At 39.1% G+C, this 23,016-nt stretch overlaps 1 protein-coding gene across 1 annotated transcript in view; it reads left to right on the forward strand.

The window, feature by feature from the left end:
• Positions 1–246: 246 nt before the first annotated feature.
• LOC122838841 (cadherin-2-like) overlaps positions 247–23,016 on the forward strand; it is a 94,512-nt gene continuing 71,742 nt past the window's right edge. Inside the window, exons 1-2 of the mRNA XM_044129834.1 lie at positions 247–396; positions 6,564–6,690. Of these exons, the coding sequence (XP_043985769.1) occupies positions 355–396; positions 6,564–6,690 (169 nt within the window). The 5' untranslated portion in view covers positions 247–354. The remainder of the gene's footprint in view (positions 397–6,563; positions 6,691–23,016) is intronic.

The raw sequence follows: 23,016 nt of genomic DNA on the forward strand, positions 1-23,016 counted from the left end.
AAACTCCATGCAGAGAGACCATGGGCCGGGAATCGAACCCAGGACCTCCTTGGTGGAGGGCAGGAGCTCTACCAACTGCGCCACTGTGCAGGCCTTACACGTTAGACAAAATGTGTTATTAAACCATCTAGCTATGCATCTATAGCGCGAGGGTTATGTACGACCAGTAGGCGGCGGCACTGAGGAGCAGGAGAGCGGGGGGTTGAGCCAGTACCAGCCTAGTTGGAGAGCAGCTCAGGCGTGGAGAGAAGTCTGTTAAAGGAGGGCCGCTCGAAGGAGGAAGGTGCGAGGGTTTTCTTGGATTTAAATGACCTGACGTGTGCGGTTATAGAAGGAGGAATTTTAACAAAGGAAATGAATATCATTTGGGTGTGGACGGCCATGGCGACTGTGGAGGTAAATGCTGTTTTTGTTTTTCATTTTGTAGAAAGAAGAGAGAGCAGCCTTAGCTGCAAGGGACCAGATAGATGCGCTCAGAGGAAATTAGGACAATGCAGCTGAGTTGTTTTATTGGTTCTCCGCTGTTCCCGGTGATTCAGGACGGACAGACAGCGCATATCAGGAAAAGATGCTGCTGGTTCCAGACCTGCCTCTGTGCCTCACTTTGGTCATGAACAAGACGAATACAGGCGGTGCGTGATGGTTTGAAATGTGAGCTCAGAGTCTCCGTCAGTCCGGAGAGAGACAGTCATCCTTCTGTTCTGCGTTTTCGCCGTTCCTGAGCCTCAACCTGACTGAAAAGGTTCGCACTCTTCTGTTGGGCTGAGTCAGGCTAAATCCTTAGAGACTGAGGCTGAGGAGAAAGATGGCAGTTTTCTGAGCTTCAAAACTGACGTCGCATCGATGTCTATATAGCTACATCTGCGTCTGTCTGACGGCCCAGCCGCCTCTTCTAGGGATCTGTGGCAGTCTTTTCAATAAAAAAATATGGGAATCTGTTGGGGTGTGATCAAGCTGGAGTCATTGTCTATTGCAGTAGATCTTACTAATAACATCCCGTAATCTTACCTGCTATATGGTTCAGATACAGCCCTTTCCTCACCAGTAATAGTAACTTTGAAAAGCACCCCTCTCCAGGCCATCCGGGCCCCACGGTTATATTTTAACATTTTTACTAACCACCGTTCTTGTTCCCCCTCAGTCTTAATTGATCATATGAATACATGTTGTTTGTATCCTCCTAAGGAGGTGGCTTGATGAAATCAGCAATCAGCAGCATCATTTATGAGTCTCTGCTGGCAGTGATTGTATGCTGAGTAGAATATATTGAAGGAAAAAGGGAAATTTTTCCTGTATGCATAAATCAATACAGAAGGTCAAAGGTCAGTTTGCTAGATAAAGCCAGCAGCAGTGCCTTACCCTCAGAAAGACACAGTCAGCAGTCTTGAAGCTTTCCGTTTATCCAGTGAAAGCATCAGATCTTCCCTCCAGCTAGAGGCAGTAGCTTTCTTTTTTACCCTGAAGGCCCTATGGATAATTGTCTTGGATATAAGGTGTCAGATATAAGGTCCCTTTTCCAAAATGTTTTGATTTGAACTTTTAATTTCTTTATATTTTGCTTTCAATCAAGACTTAAAAGCTTTGTGTTGGTCTCCAGTAAATATTTTTTAAAATCCATCCACTGCTTCAGCCGGGTCTTTATGAATGTATCAACATTCTGAGCGCAGGGATTCCAAAGGTTTTCAAGATACTGTTCATTGTGGAAGTGATAAAAGCCAGCCCATCTACCCTGCCCCTCATACTCTCCATTTCTTCCATTCCCTTACGAACATACTCTGACAGACAAAATGGAAGCGACTGTTTCAAGTTTTAGCTTAAGCAAAAGCAAAACAGGATCCTTACTTTAATCATACAAGCACATACCACAGGGAGGTCTAGATCATCTGCTGCAGGCTGGACCTGCAGCAGATGATCTAGACCTCCCTGTGGAGCTAGCAGACCGCTGTTATGCTCTCCTGACTGGAGACCGGGTGGTTGGTGGTGAGAAGTTGTGAGAAGTGTGATTCTAAAAGTTTTCAGGAAAATAGGAAGCTATGGGACAAAATATGTCTCAACTACAAATCTTTACCTCTCCATGACCAATCTAATCCACATCAAATTTCTAAATCAGACTTGCTAAGCTGCAAAACATTTCCAAGACATTAAAGTTGGAACCTCTCCATAAGAATTGTGGGATTTTGTGGGGATTTACTGGAAATTTGGCGTAATTTAAACAAATTGCATCATATTCAAACATAAATAAGATTTAGTTTTGTCTTGGGCAAGCATAATAATACTGTTAAAAAAAGCATTACATTTCAGATTCAACAATAAGTAAATTATTTGAATTATAGTGCCAAAAAAAAAATTAAGATTATATATATATATATATATAAAATATAAAAAGCTTAGTGGAATGTTACTAGTCCCATCACCTCAAATATCTAAACACTTTTTTGCAATTCTTTTTAACATTTGTCTGCAGGCTACAAAAAATTATTTTAAGATACATTTAAACGTGTTAACTCCCATAAATCCCCATTAATTCTCTTGAATTTTCATAGTACCACAAAGTCAAATAAATCTGCCTATATCAAATGATGTTAAGAAAAAAAGAAACGTTCATTTAAAGTCAAATTCAGGTTGCATCAAAATAAACAATCCTGAGTTACTGAATCAAAACTTCCTAAGAGCATGGCTGATTGTTTGGTGCTGGTTTTGATTGGTTGTTTCTGAATGAGTGGAATAATTCTGCATAACACAGGGAGGAGACAGAGGAGATCTATTATTTTCCACAGCAAAAGTTTTAATACACATGTAAAATCTTGTTTTGTATAAGACCGGGTTATACAGCTATAATCAGACGTTTAGTGTGAGAGTTCACTGCTGGGTGGAGGAGAAACGGCGCTGTGAAATATTACTACCAGTAATGCGTTCCAACAGCGAGAGCAGAACCAGCGTCTTCCACCTCTGGCGCGCTGACTTAAATTATTTATCATGTTATTTGTTTAGCTTTCTGACCACCATGCCCTTCCGGCTGAATGTTGGTAGTTGTGTGCTCCTTTACCTGCTGTCTGACCGTTCCGTATGTCTTTTTTTTCTGCAGTGAGCCTCGATATAGCCAAACTCCGTCAAGCGTTTGTTTTTTAAATGTCATATTAGATTTGTTGTGTTGATGCATTTTGACCTGATTCACCCCTGAGATAATTTTCTACTGCAATACGCAAACTTCCCCATTCACTCTGAGCGTTGAAGTTCCACACGATATTGCTTAAGATTTGTTGCCACATGTTTACGCAGTGTGAAGGAAAGAGGAGATAAGTTGCACAGCCAGGCTGTGAAATGACATGCAGGTGATCTCCAACAAAAGACAGTGATCGGCGATTAAGCGATCACTGTTTCATGGAAATCAGCTGATTATGATTGGTGGCAGATTGATCAACACACCTATAATTTCTATGCATTGAGTCAGGACCACAAAACCAGACTGTTCCAATGTGTTTTTGTCACAAATATTGTCCTATTGACCTCATTTTTATATAAATTACCAGATTTCTATAAAAATATGGTTTGAATGACTGTTAGCTTACCTCCAATAGAAATGTGTTGTTAGGTCTGTACCAAAAGTATTTACTATTTCTTAAGTGCCAGAAAAATGTTAGATTATTTATTTTAAAAAAAAAGTTTTCTTCAAGTTATCTTTTAGGTTTATTACCATGTCAGTTTTAGCTGGAAGAAATTTTTCATTTAAGATGGGCCCTGCTGGAGTTTTAACTTCAATCAGTTTAGAGTGAAGTCCAAACGGTATCCCAAAGCTAGAAACTTGCTTATAAACAAAGCTGGATGGTCAAAAATACTACATGTATCTTGACACGTGGTAGCAGCTCCTTTTTTTAAAAAAGCATTTTTTTTTAAAAACGCAACATCACAAAAATGTCTTACTTGGGGGTGGAGTATCTGATGTGTCATAAGAGTGACTCCCTTACAATAAGTCACAACAGCAATTGAGTTTATTTGGAATTTTTAAGGAAATGGCAGATTGAACAGAAAAACGTCCATGTCCTCCATTGTTGTATTGTGTTTGTGTCATGACAGATCATGTTGCTCTGGGAGCACCAAGCTATATGACGACCCCACCCACTAGAGCTGTTTCTCAACTGTAATAAAAAAAACACCCAAACTGTGTAGGGTAGAGATGAGCCAGATCCAGCTTTGCTGCTAGTAGCTGATGGGAAAAGGCAAATTCTAAACGGTTCACCAAAAAGGTGCAGGCTGATACTTCTTGTGCATTGTCTGGGTTTCTCACAATAGCCTATTGGAAATTTGGTCCTGACCTCTTGATAGAAACAATGTACCGGTGCACCAGTCCCTCCTGTAGCACAAAATTTCAAACATGATGTTGTCCTCAACCCCCATAATTTACGGTTGTGATGATCTTCTTAGGCTTACAAGATTCCACCATTTTCCTCCTATTATTCTAACAGTCATCATGGTCTAATCACCTTGGTGTTAGTTTATTTGAGACTGCAGGACATGTCTCCTAAGACACTTTTTCCTGTCTTACTGAAAGGTTCATGAACCTTTGTGTGTGTTTTGCCCAAGAACAGACAAGCTTAAAATCTTGTAAACTGATTCCTGGTTCTGAAGTAACATCATCAACTAGGTGCATGGATTTTCTGTGCTTTAGCTCTGAGGAGGAGATGGTTCTGTTTTTTTTTCTGTGTCCTTTTGATCATCTTTTTTTTTCCTGCAATGTTAGAATTTCAACCAGTTGAGAGTTCCTGTCATGAAGTCTACACATCATCCTACCCACAAAGAGCAAGCTACCATGCTCTCAGCAGGGTATCAACTCACTTCAAACTAAAGTTTAACTCAAAGGCATTTAAATGTCTCCCTTTATCCCTTTGATGAGCCCTCCTGAAGAGAATGTCATCCAGATGCATTAAAACAGCATAATCTCTGAAAAACCTACTACTCCAAGTTCTACTGAATGGTATACTTATACTTTGCTATGTAACTCCAATGGATGAAACCTGAACTTTGCTGCAAATGCCTGTAGACTTTAAAATAAAGAAAGATATATAAGAAGGCTTTTATTTTTATGATTAAAATTGTAGCGTTATGTTACAACTGGATTATTTTTAGATCCGAATTCTTTTCTCCAATTTGTTTCTTCCTGACTTCCTTGTTTTGTGACACATATACACTCCTGATTATAACCATGTTGGAAGTAGAAGCAGAACATTAAGTTACAAAATAGGTACAGGTTTATCAAGACACAATATGGAAAATTCCGAAACAGGCATACTGTAGACACCCATGTACTTGTAGGGATTAGAGACCACATCTAAAAGACAGCTGCTCTAAAAACATTTATTACAGCCTATTTTAATAAACCAAACACTGCAATATTCATTAATATCAGTGAAAAATGTCTTGGCACTCCTGAAGAAGCCGACATTTACAGTGTTCCCATTGTCACTCTTATGGGTACGACCAGTCAGCACTAAGGAAGATGAATGGTGCTTCTAGATTGGCTGCTTTGAAAATGCCAGTCAATAGCAAGTCTTGTAGCATTGTGCTTAGGTATTTCAGCTACCCAAGCTGCATTTTTGAATATTTTAGACATGCTCAGCAAAACATCTGTGAATAGGTGGATTTTCCTTGAATAATTTGGAGCCATGTCCTACAGAATATCTATAGTTTGAGTTTTTTGCAATTTTATAATTTGGATATGATCCATCAGCACAGAATGTGTCTCTATTTTTTTCTCTTATCTTAAAAACTTGATCAGGACTAAAAAAAAAAAAGCCAAGTTGGCTGAAATCTGGCAAAATATTGTATGTGTGAGTGTGTCATCAGAGCAGTTTCTGCTAATTCTGGAAGTGATAAAAGCCAGCCCTTCTACCCCATCTACACCACAACCTAATTTCTTCCAGTCCCATACGAACACACTCTGACAAGTAAAGTGAAAGTGATAATTTCAAGTTTTTTGCTTAAGCAGAAGCAAAACGAGATCCTTACGTTAATCATACAAGCACACACCTCACACACTCCAGCCTGATCTATACTTCGCTGTGGAGCTAGCAGACTGCTGCTATGTTCTCAATCAGCAGCCCGGAAGTCCAGATTACTCACACTTATTTAGCAACCCAGAACAGAGATTAGAAAAAACTTAGTATCCGGAAAAACTGTTAGCAACTGTTTTAGACTCCTATTCTTCCAACCCAGAAAAGAAATTAGATCAGATACCTACTTGTACTTATTATACAATATGCTTATTATACGTGGAATAATTGACCCAGTTATCTGCTGCTGGTCATGCTGATTAATAATGGTGTCTGACTGGAGCTTAGCAGGATTTATGTTTCATGTTATTGTGCCTCAGTGTTGCAGGATGGAGGAATAAATTAAGAAAATGTTTAACTAGGCTAAGTTCCAGTTGCAGACGCGTTTTATTGGCCGACATATTTAGGAGAACTCTTTATAAGTTTTGAAAAGAAAAAAAGATGTTTATCAGGTTAACAGCAAATTTTGCAGCTGGAGGAATGATTTTATTCCTCATCTCTTTCCTCTGTCTGCAGGTTGCTGTTCTGGCCGAGCTGTCGTCAAGCAGGCAGGATCAGCTGCCGTGCACAAAGGGCTTTTCACAAGAGGAATACTACACTAAAACCGAGTCAGAGATGGCAGAGGGGCAGGCTGTGTTTAATGGTGAGCGCACGCACACACACCCACACACACGCTTGAATCAACAGCTCCAGTATCACTGCAGTTGGAGTATCCTGCTGGTTTTTGAATGACAATGAAGCTTTAATACCAACTCAGTGGGTTTAATGACTGTGACGGGACATTCTGTTAGGTATGGACTCTGTCTGTGTTCCTCTGGTTTCAGAAATATTCAAAACAATGGCCCATAATATGTGTGCTAAATTTCTGGTTGATGAATATTTTTTACAAAGCAGTCATTAAAATAGTTGTACTTTTAGGGGAGGGTTTATGGCAAGCCGTTCTATGAATGGTTGGTCTTGTTTTTGCTCAGTGTCTTTATCCCATTATAAACATATGCCCTGCTGCACAGCTTGAGAGCTGAGGTAAACATGATGCTAATTGCTGGTTTGATCGTGATCATTACTCCTTCAGATGTAATGCCAACAGCTGCAAGTATTGTTGAAGCACAAGGGGTGTAAATTATTTTATCTTTTCTGCAGAGAAAATCTTCCACAGTTAAAAAAAACCCACATAGAAAGACCAATACAAATATCTTTAAATATATATATAAGTATATTAGGCCTGTCACGATAGCAAATTTTGCTGAGCGATTAATTGTCTCAAAAAACTATTGCGATAGATGATAGTATTGTTTGAAGAACTTTGTACACTGATTTAATGGAAATGACATAATAATGCATGCGATTTCCTGCCAAAGATAGATATGCTTTATTTTCAAAAGAACACCCAACACTGGAACTGATAAAATAAAACAACCATAAACAAAAATAAAATGGATTATCAGTCTCCATTAACAAAAATGTACTTGAATAAAAACACCAAAGTGTAAATAAATACTGCATTCAACCAAAAGAGTGCAGATTATGAGGTATACCATATTGCCCCTGAGTAATTATTAGATTTAAATAGAGAAGATGGGCACATCCGACTACCTGATGCAATAGTTCACACTACAGGTTAGTTCACATGTACATTTTCCCCTTACGACAATCTTAGAACATTGATCATTCTAAGATTGTTGCTTGTGATCATCCTGTAGTGTGTGGTGTGTTACGGTAGATTGTCGTGGCCCCTCCGATCTAAATCAGGGGTTTTCCCCACTGGGAGCATTAATGCAGCCTGTTGAATGTGGCAGGTAGCCAATCAGAAAGCGCAGATTCTCCTCCGTGCTTTCTGAAGGGGAAATTACAGAGTGGAATCCCAAACAGCTGACACAGCGCAACCCGAAGTCCAGCGGACATTGGAGATGATATGTGGAAACAAAATTAATGTTTATAAAACATTTTGTGTAAAAAATATAGAAATGACTAGGGGAGGAGTTGGAGCAAAATTGCTACGCAGTTGATGAACCCGGTAACTTTTCAGCTGTTCTTTGTTAAAGTGACATAAATAGATTATAAGGATTTTCATTCAGTCAGGACGTTACGCTGACACCAGAGCCACATGCATTGCAGGTAGATTGTAGTAAAGCATTTTGTCAAGTTCAAACACCTATTAAAGACAAAATTAATCAAAAACAAGAAAGACAAGAGAGGTAGATTCTTTGTACTCGCGAGGAGAACAGACAGAGATGTGCTTTCAGTTACAATCTCCTACCGCTCTGAAAACACATGCCTCCTCCTCTCTTTTTATTGCATTCAGGATCCCTATCACATAGGACGCTGCAACTCTCAAAGGGCGGGGAAAACAAATCATCACATAGTTGCAGCGCTAATGACAATCACTATCTAGACACATGTTATCTACACACTAAATTCTTCTGTTCCAAACACAGGGTAAAACAGAGCAAGTTGTACATCTTCAGTTTTAAAGCTATCTAACAGGTCAGGAAGGCCTTGGTTTCTGCTGTGCGATAAACCTTGTTGGACCTGGTCATCACTGCTTTTCTTCAGAGAGGCCTTCTTGCGCTCTCCCAGGAAGGCCTCAGGAAGGAATCAGAGTAATTCAACACAGAAACATTCTTTATACTAAGATTAAATGAAGTAAAAGCATATAAGTAAAAACATTATAAAGGTGTAACTATAAGGCTCCATGAAACAACAAATATTTGATAATACCAATAATACAATTTACCTAATAGCATTGATTAATGCCTGGTTTTAAAATGATTTCACTGGACTTGTAGCCTTTATTTTGTGCGCATTGTTGGACACCACATGGCACGATCGAACCCGATCAAACCGTTATACCTAGGATTTCTGTCAGCTAATGTGTTATCTCTCAGGTTTTGAAAATGGGCCGACAATCGGCCAACAGCTCTAAGATGGTGTAGTGTGAACTGGACATTACACTAAGGAAATGAGGAAGGGAAGGTCAGTGGAGAGCACCGGAGTTTAGCCTTTTTTCATTCAGTGTCATCAACAGAAAGAGAAAAAGGCCGGAAGAGACGATAAAGGCGATGATTAAAATGACGTCAATAGTTTTATTTTATCATACGATTAATTGATCTATTGTTTATCACGATAAATATATAGATCTAGAGTACAGACCAAAAGTTTGGACACACTTTACTTGTCAACTGTCAACTGGCTCCTCTAATTATGACCAGGCAGCAGAAAAACCTAAGAAAAGCACAGCCTGAAGACCCTGTACTTGAGAAGAAAGGTGTGATCAATCAGGTGATACAGAGGTGGAATCTGACACTTTTAGCTAAAACAAGGACAGTGTGGCTGCAAAATGCTTTTGACTCAGTTTGCTGGAGGAGGAAGTGGCACGCCTCACCTTTGCTGACTCCCTGCTGTTTACTCTCCTCACTAACAAGAGCCACAAAACAACACTAACACTCTGAAACATTCAGGTCATTCTGGAGTCTGTGCTCAGGGTCTACTCAGGCAGTGGGAGTATGGATCATTCTGTTGGCCACCTCATTTTTATTCTTATTCACAGAATTACAGAGGTGGGTAGAACACCCAAAAGTTGTACTCAAATAAGAGTAGCACTACTTCAAAAATATTTGACTCAAACAAAAGTAAAAAGTAGCTGTCCAAGAAATTAAAAGTAAAAAAGAATTTGGAAGAAAGTAGTCAAGTACTGAATAGCTGTAAATCATTCAGTATTTAAAAGTTACGTCATTAGTTGGACCAAAATATAAAGTTAAGTGGAATTTTTGGTATTTAAGGACCAAAATGAGAATAATCATACTTGTCAAGTTTTGAATTTAAAAATAAAACACATTTTCCGCTGCTCGCTGTAAGCCATCCCACCAGCCCAACCAAGATACAGTACAACTTATATCAGTGGTCCCCAACCCGCAGACTGGTCCATGGACCAGTTGGCACCGGGTGCACAAGAAATAATTAAATATTTCTTTTTTATGTATTATGCGAGTCTGGAGGAGCTTTTATTTTGAAAATCCTGTAACCTGATTCTCTCGGTTACGTCTTGCGCGCCAACATGGACCTTACCACAGGGACCGCTTTTCATTGGCTAATGCTCATTCTGCGCTACCACGTGCGTGGCCATCTCACAAACACACTCTTCTCATTAGCTAAGTACAGCATAAAGGCAGTACTAATACAGCTTCTACACCTTGAAACCTGTCTGCTACACAGTCTTACGTTAGCTGAACAGTTTAATATGCAATGTGTACTGTCTTTGTAATACACTAAAGATTTTATTTTAGCAGAAAAGGCTTTGGACTAAACTGTTACTCGTGTTAGCCACTCTAGTACCAATTACAGTGTATCAGGCCTAGGTACACTCAAACATTTGCCAACAAACCACAGGAATCACCTGTTTTCCTCATCAAGAGAAAGCATTTTGCTGTGACGTGCACAATGTTGGAGGCATCACATGGCTCAAACACCTTGATCTCATCCTAAAAAGATGACATGAACTTGTTAGTTCCTCTGTACATTGCAGTAGCTGGAGTCATAAATACACTGCAGAGAATCAAAGTGGAAGACACCACGTTTACATAGAAACAACGCAAGGCTTTGTTTGTGAGACTTGTGGCCACATGGGATTTTCTAGGTCAGTTGTGGGCAGAGCTTGGTAAGGTCCATGAGGCAATGAAGCCTTCAAACTACATAGAGACCATGAATTCCTGAACCAAAGAGAAGCAAACCAACAGATTCAGCAGGTAAATGAAGCAATAGTTTTTCTTTTCTTTCTTTTTTAAAATTTTATTTAAGTTCACTTCGGGAGTTATTGTTTCCCTTCACTCCCAGATGGGAGCATATTGTTGCAGAAAAACAAACGCAAGGCTCCCATTAATTTGTCCTCATCATGAGTTAAAACTTTTATGAAAGTAAAATGTTTGTTTCTGTAGCGTATCTGTATCTTATTTTGAAGGGATATGTAAACGTTACCATAGCGACCAGAGTCAGACCATGAGGGCTATGGTCAAGACGAGAGGAATAGAGGCTCATGAATTTTAAGTCTGGTTCACATGGCATGATTTAAGAATTGTTGACTGATTTTCCAAACTTCTGACCACACAGAACTGATAAAAGTACAACAGGTTCGATCGGTTTGTGAGTCCAGCCTCACGCCAGGAGTAACACACCATACAAGAACCGGTTTCACTCATCAACATCCCAATTCCTGAAGAAAATCGCGTAAAAACCCCATCATACTACATGTGAATTTAGAGCAGTGCTGCTACACACCTGGATTGAATCTATGAGTGATTAACAGGCTTCTGCAGTACTTGATACCTGCAGAACAGGTAATGCAATCATTTGGATCGGCTGCTCTGAAATAGGGGCACATCTAAAACATGCAAAGCAGGGGGGCCTGAGGACTGGAATTGAGAAGCACTGATTTAGAGTAACAAACATGTCCAAATTTTGTAGAAGCAATAGTGATAGTTTGTTGTCTCATTTTAAGCAATAAAAGACGTAACAAAAGAAAAAACGTTGGATAAAAGACTGCGGGAGCAGCCGCTCTATTTGCTGCACTATGCACTAAACCGGACTCTGGTTGCGCTGTGTCAGCTGTTTGGAATACCTCCACCCCCCGTGCTTTCGTCACCACACTTTCTGATTGGCTACCTGTCACATTCAACAGGTAGCGTTCTGGCTCCCAGTCAGAGAAAACCCCACACGCTGCGATAAAAGGGCCAAGACAATCAAACATGTTGAATATGTCCGATTTTTGATGGGAGCTGTCCAAGCCGCATTAAAATTGGCAAGCCTTGACCGGTCCGCGGTGATAAAAAGGTTAGGGACCACTGCCTTAAATTTCAAGAAATGTATAAGTTTTACTGCTGTTAAAAGAATTTATTTAAAATAATTAAACCAAAGATAGAAAGTCAAAGCGACTCAACAAGACACTGCTGGCTGAATGAGCCGCTGCAGTGCGCTCCTTCGTAGGGATGCCCCATATACCCCATTATTTTTAAGCAAACCATCACTTTATCGCACCTGGTTAGTTTGCACCAACCTTGCAACAACTGCCTCCCAGGCAAATTCAGATGGCAGTTCTCGCGAGGCTGGTGACTTTATTCAGTTTGGAGAAGCACAGAAATTCTTACTTGAAATTCTGGTATTATAATACTGGAAATTTATGGGAACATACTAATAAGGGAGACTTGGGAAAGAAGGATAAAATATGTTAGTTTCCTGGCCAAAACAGGAAACTTGACAGGTACAAATAATTTTTATAAGTAACAGAAAATAACAAAATCAGACTAAAGAAAATTTTCCAAATCAGTTTCTTTCAATATAAAACTTATAAAACCAAAACTGCAGGCATGTGTTTGTGTCTGGTAAATTTTTGGTGAAAACATGTTTGTTTTATTTAGTGGGGTAGAGCAGTGGTCCCCAACCTTTTTATTACAGCGGACCGGACAAAGCCTTCAGAATTTCGGACCGGGGTGGTGCATGCGCTGAGGATCGTCGAACGGGGTGCGCTGGCGCAAGACTCAACCCTCGGCATCCGGTGTACGATTTTCAAAATAAAAGCTCCTCCAGACTCAATACATAGAACGGACATATTTTATTATTTCTTGCACGGCCCGGTACCAATTGGTCCACGGACCGGTACCGGTCCGCGGCCCGGTGGTTGGGGACCACTGGGGTAGAGGTCCTGGGTTTGATGGAGTTTGCTTGTTCTCCCTGTGTGTGTGTAGGTTCTCTCTGGGTACTTTGGCTTCTTCCCACAGTCCTAAAGAGATATTCTTCATTCTCTAAATTCTACATAGATGTGTGCGGATGCATAATTGTTTGTCCCTGCGATGGTGTACCCTCCTCCCCCTCACCTGCTAACCACTGTAAAATAATGGATGGGCAGAGAACTCAGTGCTTTTCCTACTCAAGTAAAAGAATCGATACTTCATACTAAAGTTACTCAAGTCAACGTAAAAAGTAGCAAAAATACTCCTAAAAGTTTTTTGTTTTTTTTCAAAAATGTTACCCAAATAAATGTCTTTGAGTGAATTTAACTATTTTTTTACTCAATCTGCAGAATTGTATGAAATGATATCCTAATGAAACAGTTTTATCAAATCATCTCCAATCTGGACAGTTTTTGGAGGTTATGTTTTATCAAACAAGAGGTTAAATGGTTACAAGCCTGAAAAGACAGCATGAAGCAGAGAAAAAGAAGTCAGCTCTCTGTAGAAAAAATTGCTTGTTGCTCCAGCACATTCAGATGAAACTGTAGAGAAGTTGGTCTGCTTTGTGGAGCGTTGATTCAGCTGGGATCAGAGCAGTGTTTTGGCAATGGACATTTGTGTGGGTGTGTGCAGGCGTGTACGTCTGTTTATAATAACCCTGTTAGAGGGCTGTTGCTCAGCTTTTGCAGAATATCAGTCATGGTGATAGTTATTTTTGTGTATTATCCAACCTGTGTTTGCATAATGTAAATGTTGTTGCCTTTGTCTTCACCATAGTGGCTTACATGTGGATGTGGGTTACGTGTGGGTGTGTGTGAGAAAGTAATTCAGACTGAGGTCAGCAGCTGCCCTCTACTTCCTGTGGAGTGCAGCAGGGCTACTTGCTCTGACCGTCCCATTTTCCCATCCGTCCTTCCTGTTTTAGCAGTGAGCCTTAGTTAGTGATTCCACCCAGTCCAGCCAACTGCCGGTCAGGGCAGGCCTCCTCAGCTGGAAACCCCCATTCAGTACTCACTGTATGCATTCATCTATCCACACCTTTTATTAAATTTCTCTTTTTCATCTTCTCTTCCTTTTATCAAAATGTTCTTCTTTTGTCATGCAGGAGATTATCCTACTTTTCTCCAACCCCATCTAACTTCCCTTTGAATAAGACTGGGAAAGTACAACTGAGCTACTTTATTCTTCCATGATTGACTTGATAACACAGGTTTGTTGTAGGTCTTTACATTCAGCTTTGGTTTTGGAACCAGCCTTGACTCCATGCCTGTTGGTATTTCAGCTTCTCAACTGCAATTTCTCTTGAATACTTTAGATATGCTTTACAAAAATAGTCTAATAGGTGGGTTTTCCACAAATATTTGGAGTTATATTATACAGACAGTTCAGCGATTAGGTGAATCTGCATATACTGAACCATTAATAAATAGGGGTTCAAATACTTTCAAATAATTTGAAAGTATTTGAACCGTACTTTCAAATTGTTGTGTCTACCAAGCTGTGTTGAAAGCAGTCTTGTGTTCTTTACAAAAATCTTATAAAATGGGGTCACAATGTGGTGGGTGGTGCAGACCATGTACAAGATGCTATGTGCTAAAGTGACAGATGGGGTCAACGTGGTGGGGGGGATTATATTAGGGATAAACTCTGAGCCCATTCTTCTTTGAAATGCCGATGGGCAGGTTGCCAAATAAGCCCGGGCAGAAGCACAGATAGAACATTGGGATCTGTTGTGAGCACAGGAAGCCTGCAGAGGGGCAGATTTAATCTGGAGGGGAAATAAATATGTAATCTTGATCAAGCAGGGAAGGTCAACTTGGAAAAAAATCATATACAGGGTGGTGTTCAGGCGTTCATGTGAAATTCACATTTTTGTTAGTTTTCCTATTTATCAAATATTTGGCATAGGGGTAGGTATTTATCATATTCTTTGTCATTTATTATGATAAATTTTTATCATGATAAGAATAATTTATTGTTGTCACAATAAATTCCAGTTCTCAAGTCATCTTTTTCTGAATCTGATGTTAGAATATGTTGATGATGTGAACCTGCAAGAAAGACAAATAAAGCAAAATTTGAAGGGTGTTCCTTCCTCTGGTGATTCTATTTTGCAGATGTAAAAACAGATTCCTTTCCCTCTTAATGTACGGACAAGAAAAATGTGAATTTTCCTTCCATAATGGCATTTGTATTTGGAACTGATCTGTAGCTCTTACCTTCACAGATATGGCTGGAATGTGTGCTGTGCCTGTGTGTGGATACACTCCCACAGCTTCTCCTCCAGTTGTGGTTGTTCATTTTCAACTGGATCCTGTCCTTTCATTTGTCTCTTTTTTGTGTTTTCATCTCTCTTATTGATTCTATCTTGCATATATTTATCTTTAAGAAATGTTGGCTACATGCCTGATCTCACATCTGACTAATGAGTGTGTGTGAGATGTGGCTGTTGGTACTTATGAGTCAGGGCTGATCTAAGCTTCCATGGGGCCCCAAGTGAAATTTGGTTTTGGAGCCCTCTAGTTCTGCCAACAGTGTGGACTGGCTTCATTAAATCATTCACACACCTGCTATAAACTTATTGCATCTCTGGCAGTGCTGTTTACATTACAGGGCTGCTTGAAAGTTTGTGAACTAGTTGAGTAGTTTAGATTTTTCTTTTTTTTTTAAACCATGATTTTCTTACTTTCTCATTACCTGTTTATGTATATGAAATGACAAGTTCATTTTTATCGATTCCATTTGCTTGTTTTGAGGGAAATGTGTGAATTACAAGCAGACTACATAAAACATGGAATCAGAGCATCTGCAAAAGTAAATGAACCACAGCTGCACGTTTTGAGGTGCACTGGTTAAAAGGGAGAGGAAAACAACCAAACCACCGTTGTGTCAAGGCATAAAGACCAGATCAACAATGGAGACATCTGAGGACATCAGGAAGAAGGTGGTGACAGCCCATCAGTCTGGGGAAAGCTTTAAGATTGTCTCCAAAAGATTCCAGCTTCATACATCCACTGTGAGACAAATCATTTACAAATGGAGGACACTAGACATCACTGCATCTCTGCCCAGAAGTGGACGGCCGTCAAAACTCACACAAAGATGCACCAGAAAAATAATAATGCAGGTAAAGGTCACCTCCACAGAGTGGCAGACCTCTCTGTCAGAGTCTGGGACAAATGTACATGCGTCTACAATCGGGCAAAATATCAACAGACATGGCATTAATGGGAGAGTTGCTAGAAGGAAGCCTCTGCTCTCAAGAAAGAACAAAGCCACCTGTTTAAAATTTGCCAGAGAACACTTGGACAAACCAGAGGCTTTCTGGAAGTCCATTCTCTGGACAGATGAGTCCAAAATTGAATTATTTGGCCACAATCACAGGCACCATGTTTGGAGAAAAGTAAGCACTGCATTTAAAGAGATGAACCTCCTCCCAACAGTGAAGCATGGTGGTGGAAATGTGAAAGTCTGGGCCTGCTATTTTGCCTCCGGACCTGGACTCCATATAATACAGGGAACCATCAATTCCCAGGACTATCAACAAATTCTTGACCAGAATCTCCTGCCATCAGTCAGGGAGTTGAAGCTAGGACGGAAATGGATAATGCAATAAGACAACAACCCAAAGCATTCCAGCAAATGTACCAAAGAATGGCTTAAGAGAAAGGAGATTCACACTCTGGATTGGCCCAGTCAAAGTCTGGATCTCAATCCCATAGAAATGCTGTGCCAATATCTGAAATGGGCAGTACATGCCAGATGTCTCTCCAACCTCACTCAACTGTCAGAGTTCTGCAAGGAAGAGTGGACAAAAATCCCAAAAAGCAGATGTGAGACACTCGTTTGTGGTTACTGAAGATATTTAGTTGAAGTAATGGCGGCAAAAGGAGATGCCACAAGGTACTAACTGAAAGAGTTCACATACTTTTGCACTTGGCAGATTTTCTGTTTTTTGACAGATAAAATACTTTTGTTGAATATATAATTAAAACATGTATATTTTTTTCTTTATTTCCCTTATTTGGAAGGTCTGCTTTACAATATGAGATTTGGAGGTTCACTTCACATGATTATTATAATTTTTCTTTAGAAAACAATGACCATGTTTGGGTGGTTCACAAACTTTCAAGCAGCGCTGTATATACTGGCCATCGGATTTATCCGCCAGTTGATTTCTGGTACCTATTTTCTTAATTTTAGGGGCTCATGATTGGCCAATACTTACACTTGGAGCTGATCTTATCCCCTAATCTTATCTTCATCAGCATAGGGATAAAAATCAGTCTGTCCTCTTCTGCTTTGCAGTGAGAGGTGTGACTGACAGGCCAGCCCACCAGGTCAGGTCTGCACATTTGTAGTTAACAATATTCACCACACTGTTGCCAACTCAGTGACTTTCTTGCTATATTTAGCAACATTTCAAACAAAACAAAATTGGTATTGGCCAAAATCAAAACAGCTGGTCAGGCTTTTGAAAGATCGGTAACCAGGGATTGGCCAGAAAACTGCCACCGGTGCAGCCCTACACACATATTCATGACCTTCTTTGATTAAATAATTTTCTCTTAAGCTTTACTCCACTAGCTAAAAATGTAATTTATACCAGGTGAGTCTTTCTTCGCTGAGAATGTTAATTGGAACTGGACCGATTCTGAGCTTTCAAATGATTTTAACAGAAGTTTCACTTAATTTAGAAGTTGCTTTAGCCACAAATGATTATGCTCCGTAGCAAGCAACATGTCCCCAACTGCAACATAGAGTAGCTCATTGATGTAGCAGCCATGTAGCCTAACGTAAAAACATTTTGCTAGACAATGTCAAACATTGAGAAGTTTTAATTATTGTTATCAAACACTGCATTTTGAAGCCAAAAATACCTCAGAAATATACAGAGCCAAACATGAGAATCAGCTCATTTAAAGTTTAAACTCAGTTTTACACAAGCGCAAAGACCCTAGCATAAATGTTTGGCTGTTGAACTGAACCGTTCCAGATCACTATCAAGCAAATTTTCTGTTAGCAGCCTTACAAATCTTTTACTTGACTTTACATTACATTACTAAGACACATTAAAACAAACTTTTATCTTGGCTTTTTTCTATTCTTCCTCTTTCTTTTCTCTATCCCTGAAGGAAAAGTCCTTTTTTGAGACATTGTTTTGCTTAACTTCTGACTGGAGCTTTGACCTAAATATGTTACAGTTTTACTATTAACTAAAAAATTGCTGTCTGTGATACGGCAAAACTCATAAATTCTTAAAAAATATACATCTTTTACTATATTTTTCACCCATGGAGGTCGCCATTTTTCACAGATGGGTCAATTGCGCGTTTTGGTCCATTCTGTACTGGAGTCTAAAGAGAAACACAGGAAAGCTAACTTTTCCTGAGCAGTTGCTTATCATATTGTGTTTGACTGGTGTAATTTTAGATAATGCCACACTGTGTCACTATCAACTGTGATTAAAAAGAAAATTGAGGCAAATCTGGATAATTTTCCACATGAAAGAAAGGAGAGCGTAGTCCAAGAGCTGAAGTGGAACACAATACAGTGTTCCACTCCAGCCAACCCTAACCCTATACTGAGATAATATAATTAGTAGTCTGTCATGGTGTATTAGGACTCCTCTGCCACGACACAATGCCTTATCTAGCCAAAGCTCCCAACTAACTTGCTGGTATGTGGTATGTTCATGCTTATGTGAAGAGTGTATTGATTTGCAGTATGACCATGGATTGTAATGTGGTGATAATTAGAATGCCTGTTAGTGCTTTTTGATGGGCCAATTAATCAAAGTGGTAAATGTCTCTGCCAAGTTCTGACAAAGTGGTTCAGTTTTTGTTCACCACTTGGACCGTAAATGTTTTGATACATTTACTTTTTGTAACAGGTCATAAGGCTTAAATTTAAACATTAGTTTGCAACCTTGCTTTATTTACTATCCCGGATTTGTTTGTGTTAGCGTTATGTTGCAGTTTCAATCTATTTATATGTTTAGTTTAAAGCTACTACTTCTGGATTATTGGTTGAACTTGTTTATTTTGTTTCAAAGCATATTCATGGTATTTACATTCCTTTTTACTTACCATTGTCCCTTGTAGATCTGCAGCAGGTCAGGAGAATGGGAGCGGCCAGGCCAGTATTTCCTGCTTAAATGGTTGAATGTCACTGATTACCTTGCTGGGTTCTACCTATTAGTGGGTTCTTTGTAGTGTTGCTTTGTTTCTTTTTCTTTAAAGTAACTTTGGAGTTATCTTGTTTTATAGGGTTTATTTTGCAGACTATTTCATTATGTTGATGAGTTTGTAAATTAGATTAATAATGCTATTCTTGTTTCTTTTTAAATTTTTAATGTTTTTTTACCTGTTTAATTGTGGCTTGGTCCACTTATGTGCAAGTGTGTTGCCAATTGGCTTTAAAAACAGTGTTTTGGAAGCTCAAAGGAGAGCGGATGGTTGACAGAGATTTAAAAAACAAATAAAACTCGTCGGACAACTCTGGAACTGGTGGCTGATGCAGTTTGTTTTTGTTCACCAATTTCTTCTTACCAGACACAACCTTAATTTTAATGGGGGCAATGGAATCAATAATATCTGAAACTTTAGACTGAAAATCATTTACCAACGTATCTACGTCATTACAGTTTAAGGGTGAAGAAGAAGAGTAGATTTGATTAAATGTTTCTGCGATGTTTTCAGTGAGAGAACGTTTTGTGATGGTTGTTGTTTGTCCAATAAACAACAACCATCATATAAAGAACTTTCAAAGATAACAGCGAAGTGATCCGACAGGGCGACATCAGTTACAGAAACATTGGAAATATTCACACCTTTACTGAAAACCAGGTCCAGTGTGTGTCCTTGAGTGTGTGTTGCTTGTTTGACATGTTGTTTTAGAGCAAAAGTCTTTAAAATAGAAAGCTTTTTTGCCCCTCTGTCTTGGGAGTTGTCAACATGAATGTTGAAATCACCAACAATTATTAAACAATCATAATCAATACATATGAGAGACAGAAGCTCATTCGAGTTAGTAAAGAAAATTTCCACAAATGCTGGAGTTTTGCATAGAGTCACTGTCAAAACAGCCATCTTACTCCAGAATGTATCTGGCCCCATGGCACTGCAAAACAGGACATTACCTGTCCGGATCACTACAAGAAAATTAATGATTTCATCACTCTATTAATTAATGATTTCATCACTGAGCATAATATTGATGTTATCTTTCTGACAGAAACATGGTTGAATGACAATAATGGACCAATCGTACTAATTGAATTTGCGCCTCCTAACTACAATTTCTTAAATGCACAAACAGTTAGATCTGCAAGGCAACTCTGCCGTAGGTCAGAATAAAAATGGCATAAAACTCAACTTCACGTTTATTATGACATCTATAAAGAAACACTACGTTACTATCATTTAACACTCAAACATGCAAGACAGGCTTTCTTTGCAGATGTCATAAAGAAAAACATTAACAATGCTCGAGATTTATTTGCAACAGTTGACGACTCACAAACCCTACTTTGATGTTACCACCTGAATTTCAATCCAATGGAGCCTGAAACCAGTTTTCCAGCTTCTTTTCAGAGAAAATAAAAAAATAAATCAGAGGATTAATGTGCACGTCCACTATAAAACCAGTCAAGTACTTAAAAATATTGAGAAATGTAATATGGGTATGACAGGCAATCTAATTATATTGACGTGTGAAAAAAAAATGTGGTGCACATGTGAGAATTATATGATCACAAGATGCAAGGAACACTGAACAAAATACTTGACCACATGTGGAAAATGTGACCGACGTGATTTTCATGTGATTGTTTTTGTGGACTAAACCACATGTGAAAATGAGAACCACATGTGATCACATGTGAAAACATGTGAATTTCATGTGATTATTTTTGTGGACTATGTAAACCACATGTGAAAAATGGGAACTGATCCAAATAGTAAACTCATAGCTCTCATCAGGCGTTTTGACGCCACATGAGAGTGATGTGATCACATGCTTTTACATGTGATCACATGTGAAATGTGATTTTTGTGGGATTTTTTTGTAAGGGACGGAACTGGAGATTGTAAAATGTTAGATTTGACGTAAAGAATTTTGCTCAATGCGACATCTGTAGTACTGTAAGGGAAAAATGGAGGACCCTGATCAACACCAAAAACTGAAATGAAAGTGTTTAGGTTTGCCGTGGCAGGCCATTCTTGCTAGTGCAGCAGAATGTTCAAAATACATTCTGCTTCGTCTCAGCAGACGAAGACTCATGGTTTAAGCTGGAACAATTAAAGTTGATCCAGCTAGTGGCCTTACCTGTGGATCTTAGTTATCCTCACAATGAGTCAACCTCCTCAAGTAAACGTGAGAGAGATCTGTTATTCTGAAATTTCAACGATTCACTTACTGAACAATCTGTTTCTGATCCAGCCTCTCTTCCAGGCATTCCTAACCCAGTGCCCTCCATGAAGCCTCCTTTGTTGTACATTTATTCATTCTGTAAATATTGTAAATAAATCATACTTGGAATTTCTACTTTCTGGTTCTCTGACAGATTTTGCATGTTGGTTAAGAAACTCCCAAAAGCCATGACAATATTTTTAATATTTTTCCCAATGTCCAGAACAGCAGGGTGTGGTACCATCTTAGCGGGGGGATCAGGGGCTCAGAGGGGATTATGAGATCTGTCATACTGAAGCGGGATGGGTGGGTGGATGTTGATTTTAAGATGAAGTCAGCCTTCATTCCATCACTAATCCCACTCTATAGTTTATGCCTGGAAACAGCCCTTTAACTTATTGCTTTTATTATTTTTTTTGCCTTTGTGCGTGCATGTGTGTGTTTGCGTGTATGTGTTACTGGATCAATCAGGACAGGGTGACAGCTGTCCTGTGTGGATTAGCTGTGTGTGTGTGTCATGTGCGTGTTCTGCTGTGTGCAGTGGATCATAGCAGCAGACTGACTCTAATCTAGGCCTCCAGATCTCAGGCATAATCACTTTGCCCAGTCACTCAGATGCTTCTGCTAAACTTCCAGCCTGTGTGGATCTGAAAAGTTTGCCTCACAAGATGCCATTAAATGTAACTGCAGCTTTTAACATTATGGTTTTTTAAATACTCAAAGACAAAAAACTGTATTTGCAAAAATGAGGTTCACTTTTTTAAACTTGAAAAATATCTTCTAAACATTGTTTAGTCTTTGTGTGTTTTTCCATGATTCAGGGAAGAAGTAGTACTGGTTGTGTACAAAAATATCTTGGCTGTTCTTATATAATCCTTCGAATGGGATCTCTTTAGCTCTGCCAATTTACATTAGAAAGTGAGTTCTTTGGCTGGAGTGATCTTGCGCTGTTTACAGGTTAGCTCTAAATTATGTCTGCATGATCCAATTTGCTCCAACCTGTACATGAAGGCTGACATTAGCCATTTTATTGATATTGGTTTGAGAAATAAAACTGGGCCGTCATTAACATCCGTTATTTATTAACATGTTTGTGTTTCAGGACAGAGGCTGTGGAGAGTGTTGGGCATGTGGCATTTGTTCGGTCATGCAACAGTGATGCAGCACATGATTATGGGCTGTTTAACTGAACCTGAAAAGCAATGTAGACGGTGTGGTTGCTTTTTCTCTGACAGAAGTGTAGGGAAATACAAGGGAACATTCACATTACGCCCACAAACACTAGTTAAGCAGTATGATGTTTTCAGTTTTGGAATACTCACAAAAATGTTAGTCAGTAGTCGTAGAGTGTTTAAACTATGACTCATTGACTTAATTTAATTAATTATATATTGTGATACACAATATGTAGAATTTGTTCTTGATCACATTTAAACTTGCAAACACTCAGTCAATAGCTGGATTAATGCAATAAAATTTGCAGCTCTTTTTTTTTTTTTTACCTAATCCAACAGTAGATGTGACCTTCAGCAAGTTCTGTCCCAAAACAAAACAGCAGTTTGGCTACTCACTTTGAAAAAAGTACTTTAGACCAGCAAATATTCTTTCACAAACAAGCCACAAGTCATGATCTGTTCATTAATCAAGCCAAACTGATACTAAGCAGTGATAAAACCCCAAAATTTTCTGTCAAACATATAAAAAAATAAGTGATAGTGCTTATATGATCAGAGAACCCAGACATCACATCAGTGTTCAGGGATTAGTATCTGAAAGGTGGCCTTTTAAGCACATCAACATTTTGTTGTGACAAGTACTCATTGGATACATTTTAGGTT

The sequence above is a fragment of the Gambusia affinis genome, linkage group LG10, assembly GCF_019740435.1.
Source record: "Gambusia affinis linkage group LG10, SWU_Gaff_1.0, whole genome shotgun sequence".
Taxonomy (NCBI): domain Eukaryota; kingdom Metazoa; phylum Chordata; class Actinopteri; order Cyprinodontiformes; family Poeciliidae; genus Gambusia; species Gambusia affinis.